The sequence below is a fragment of the Coregonus clupeaformis genome, unplaced genomic scaffold, assembly GCF_020615455.1.
Source record: "Coregonus clupeaformis isolate EN_2021a unplaced genomic scaffold, ASM2061545v1 scaf0690, whole genome shotgun sequence".
In the NCBI taxonomy this organism is placed as follows: Eukaryota; Metazoa; Chordata; class Actinopteri; order Salmoniformes; family Salmonidae; genus Coregonus; species Coregonus clupeaformis.
In genome coordinates, this window is record NW_025534145.1 from 142,806 (window position 1) to 147,500 (window position 4,695).

Sequence of the window (4,695 nt, forward strand, 5' to 3'; positions counted from 1 at the left end):
GAAAAAGGCACAAGTCTTTTCCTTTAGTGACAATGACACTCACAAAGTCTCTGTTCATAAATAATAAAAGCACAGAATTCCCAGGCCGAAGCCAGACAGAGCTAGCGATTAACGATGGAGGACGGATGAGATCGAACAACATGGGCCCCTCTCTCTCTCTCTTTCCATGGTATATATATATAGAGAGAGAGAGAGAGAGAGAGAGAGAGAGAGAGAGAGAGAGAGAGAGAGAGAGAGAGAGAGAGACAGAGAGAGAGAGAGAGAGAGAGAGAGAGAGAGACAGAGAGACAGAGAGACAGAGAGAGACAGAGAGAGCCAGAGAGAGCCAGAGAGAGAGAGAGAGAGAGAGAGAGACAGAGAGACAGAGAGACAGAGAGAGAGAGAGAGACAGAGAGAGAGAGAGAGAGAGACAGAGAGAGAGGGAGTTGGATGTAACCCCCATTCGGGTTGTTTGGGGTGGTGGGCCTTCAGAACGAACGCACAGAAAAAGAAGAAAGGTAAAGGGTTAAGATGAATTGTGGCCATATGTCAACATGGTGTCGACCGTTTCACTGATAAGGTTCTCTTTTTTTTAAACGTCTCCTTCTGTTCTTTCTTTCTCTCTAGTGGAAGGCAGGGAGGGAAGGAGGGAAGGAGGGAGGGAGGGAGGGAGGGAGGGAGGGAGGGAGGGAGGGAGGGAGGGCCAGCAGGCGACACATGGGGCCTCAGAGAGTCTGTTCTGGGTGGGAGGACCTGAGTGGCGGTGGTGAAAGTTGAAAGGTGAATGGTTGCAGGGTGTGGTGGAGATGTTGGTGGAGCAGTAACTGTAGGGGCCGGTAGGGTGTAGGGGCCTTTGGGTAGGGGCAGGGGGTCGCTAGGCCCGGGCAGTAGGTGTAGGGCCCGGGGCAGTTGGATGCAGTGCTACAAGTACTCCAGGTCCAGAGCATGGTGGAGAGCCAGGAGGTCAGAGTGGCTGGAGATTCTCCAAAAGGGCATGTTGTGCTGCAGAGAGGGAGAAGGAAATCAACATTACCGTTAGAATAGGTACCACACTTAAAGAAATTATCTATTTAGTGCCAAACGAGGGTTCATAGAGTCATTATGGTTCCACATAGAACCGTTACCCTTCCCAAAGAACCCCTTGAAGAACACTCTTTTCTAAGTGTGCTAGAACCAGTGGTGATTTTAACATAGATTTTTGGTGGGGGGTAAACTCATTCAAAAAAAAGAGTAGAAATGTGTTGAAGATTGTCGATGCATACTTCACACACGGTTTTTACTGTTTTACACATTTCGAAAAGGTTATTTTTAAAGTGTTGCGCAGCTTTTTCCTTTGACAGACAATAAGCAGAGACAAAGTAGAGTGTGTTAGAGTGAAGGACGACTCCTCTCACCTGGAAAAACAATCATGTCAATAACACAGCAGTCTCTGACAGGTCTACTCCCTCCCCTGAGCCTACTAAAATGTGCCATTTGGGCCCTAAATAGGGCACTAAATAGGGAATAGGGTGCCATTTTGGGACGTAGACAAAGACTACACACTAGAGTGACTAGTTTCCTCTAACCTAGCTATAGTAAAGTCAATCTAACTAGAGCAGGAATTAAATGGCACTTAACGTCAATTGATCTAAAGAAAACCCATAATGCTAAACTTAACTGTGTAGATATCTCTGCTACAGAGAGTCGGCCCAGCTAATGAAACCTTGTTCTCATGCAGAAAGTAGCAGAGAGTCATAGAGAGAGAGAGAGAGAGAGGGAGAGAGGCAGAGATAAATAGAGAGAGAGAGAGAGAGAGAGGGAGAGAGGGAGAAACATGAGTCGGAGAGAATGAAAGGGTCTTGTCAGGTTGAGTCGACTCCCTCCCTCCCTCCCTCTCTCTCTGTAGACCATTACCTCTGAATAAGTCCTCTCTCCCAGGCCCATGTTCAGCTTAGGATGGCTTCCAGTGACCCTTAAAAAGCTTTTTGCTTTTTGTTTTGTAAATCGTCTTTGCTTTTAAGTTTAAAAGCTGGAGATGGTATCTTCCCCCCTCTCTTTCTCTCTCTGTCTCTCTGTCTCTCTGTCTCTCTGTCTCTCTCTCGCTCTCTCTCTCTCTCTCTCTCTCTCTCTCTCTCTCTCTCTCTCTCTCTCTCTCTCTCTCTCTCTCTCTCTCTCTCTTGCTCTCTCTCTCTCTCTCTCTCTCTCTCGCTCTCTCTCTCTCTCTCTCTCTCTCTCTCTCTCTCTCCTCTCTCTCCTCTCTCTCTCTCTCTCTCTCTCTCTCTCTCTCTCTCTCTCTCTCTCTCTCTCTCTCTCTCTCTCTCTCTCTCTCTCTCTCTCTCTCTCTCTCTCTCTCTCTCTCTCTCTCTCTCTCTCTCTGTCTCTCTCTGTCTCTCTTGCTTTCTCTCTCTCTCTCTCTTAGCTTGCCAATGCCAATAACTGTCTAGAGGCCCAATTGTTTAGGTGATTCTGGGGTTTTTTGGACCGAGGAAGAGGGAGGAAAGGTTGGACTTTGTTCCACAGTGGGTCATGTCTGATCTGCACCCCCTGACTGGTGAAGTTGTTGTGTTATTTTACGTGTTCTCTGATGTTGACATAGAAACCTTTCACTGGATGGTGTTTCAAGGCACTTGCACTGTTTGGATGGAGTGGAAAATATCCCTTCTCTTCTCGTCAATGTCACACTCCCACCACTCGCAGTCAAATATTGAAAAATGTTTCATGACCTCTTCTCTTCCAGTATTGTCACCAGCTGTGTGTCAATCTTGAAGTGATGTGTGAAAAGCTTGAAGTTCAAACTAACTCTCTCTCCTTCTCTCTCTCTCTCTCTCTCTCTCTCTCTCTCTCTCTCTCTCTCTCTCTCTCTCTCTCTCTCTCTCTCTCTCTCTCTCTCTCTCTCTCTCTCTCTCTCTCTCTCTCTCTCTCTCTCTCTCTCTCTCTCTCTCTCTCTCTCTCAGTCTCTCAGTCTCTCTCTCTCTCTCCTTCTCTCTCTCTCTCTCTCGCTCTCTCTCATTCTGTTTCTCTCTTACTCTCTCTCTCTCTCTCTCTCTCCACCCCCCCCTCTCTCTCTCTCTCTCTCTCTCTCTCTCTCTCCAACTTCTCCACATTTCTATTCTGCAGTCTTTGTTTAGAAACAGGTGAAATGGGAGCTGGGGGCCTTTGAGAGGTGGAACGTCTTGTCCTCCCCTTGACTGTGTGTTAGTGTGTATGTGTGTGTAAATGTGTGTGCGTGTGTTTGAATGTGTGTGTGTGTGTATGCGTGTGTGTGTGTGTGTGTAACAGGTTGAAGTTTGTTGTGGATGTTGAACGCAGCCTCCAGGTGCACCTCATTCTAATATAAAAGCTGTGATTTTTCTTTGTTTCAGGCGTTCCTTTAATGATGGTAAAGGCTGGCATGGGAGGACGGGAGTAATGTTCTATGGCAAGGGTGCCTGTCTCCATTGGCACTACTCTCCTTCTCCCATGGCATGTCCTCCAGGTTGGTTGATATGTAGCCTATGTTTTGTATGTTGGCCAGAGCTTTAAACAGAACTTGAACGTGATACCTTGATTATTGAATACTTATATTATTGAATACTGTGTGACATTGATGTGGTCCTCTGTAGCTCAGCTGGTAGAGCACGGCGCTTGTAACGCCAGGGTAGTGGGTTCGATCCCCGGGACCACCCATACACAAAAATGTATGCACGCATGACTGTAAGTCGCTTTGGATAAAAGCGTCTGCTAAATGGCATATTATTTATTATTGATGATGGTATAACTCGGATTCGTTGGTCAGCAGATTCTGAACAGGCGCTGAAGTTATTCCAGTCTAAGATTTCTATTGGTCCTATAGTGAATTAAACATGTTTTTTGTATGTTACTGTTTATTCCCATACTTCAGTCCCTGGTGTAAATAACCTGTTATGTTTAGTTTAGCCCCGAGGACCTCACCTGGCATAGTATGGCCTACAGGAATATATATTTGTGTTTCACCCATGCTGTGTGTGTGTGTGGATGACGCTACCTGTCTCTGAAAATGCCCCAGTGATTCATTAGCTAATGTATATTTTTTTGGTGTGTGTGGTTCACAGTCCCAGCGTTGGGTTTACGTTCTAACTTGGCAGAAAAGTCAAACGCAACTCTCTGGCAAGTACCAACAGGAAACATAAATTACCTGGAGAGATGAAGAGATGGAGAGTTGCGTTTTGACTTTTCTGCCAGTACCCCTAGTCATTTAGCTGCATTGTAAAGCCTTACTTGTTCTCTTGAACAGGTTTGTCATTGCCGTAAATATCCTAATTTCGCCAACAAAGATTTAAGCTGCTTGAATCTATGTTGTATTTACGCTCTCCTTTAAAGGATCTGTTTTACTCTCTCCTTTAAAGGATCTGTTTTACGCTCTCCTTTAAAGGATCTGTTTTACGCTCTCCTTTAAAGGATCTGTCTAGCATTACCCATATTCACACTCCTCCTCAGGGCAGGAATATATAATTATGCCATCTCTCTTCCTCCTTTGTGAACTGCAGATGGATGAAAGGGGAGTGGAGCTGATTACATACTGCAGGTCTTTTCTCCTGTTGTAAGAGGATAAACTGATGAATGTAAAGGGGATGTGGGAAAGTAGAGTTCCTACTTCTTCAGTGAGAAAGAATGGGATTTGTGTCCAGAACGTTTCAGGAGCTTTCTAAATGCACTCATGGACTCCTTAAGACTCAACGAAGAGATCAGATACATTAGAATTTCAATTTAATTCCAGAA

At 45.5% G+C, this 4,695-nt stretch overlaps 1 protein-coding gene across 17 annotated transcripts in view; it reads right to left on the minus strand.

Annotated features, from left to right (window-relative positions):
• Nucleotides 1-664: 664 nt before the first annotated feature.
• LOC121569970 (eyes absent homolog 1) overlaps nt 665-4,695 on the minus strand; it is a 103,076-nt gene continuing 99,045 nt past the window's right edge. For all 17 annotated transcript variants that reach the window (XM_041881365.2, XM_041881361.2, XM_041881360.2 and 14 more), the window contains one exon: nt 665-981. In XM_041881365.2, coding sequence (XP_041737299.1) covers nt 901-981 — 81 coding nt within the window. In that variant the 3' untranslated portion in view covers nt 665-900. The remainder of the gene's footprint in view (nt 982-4,695) is intronic.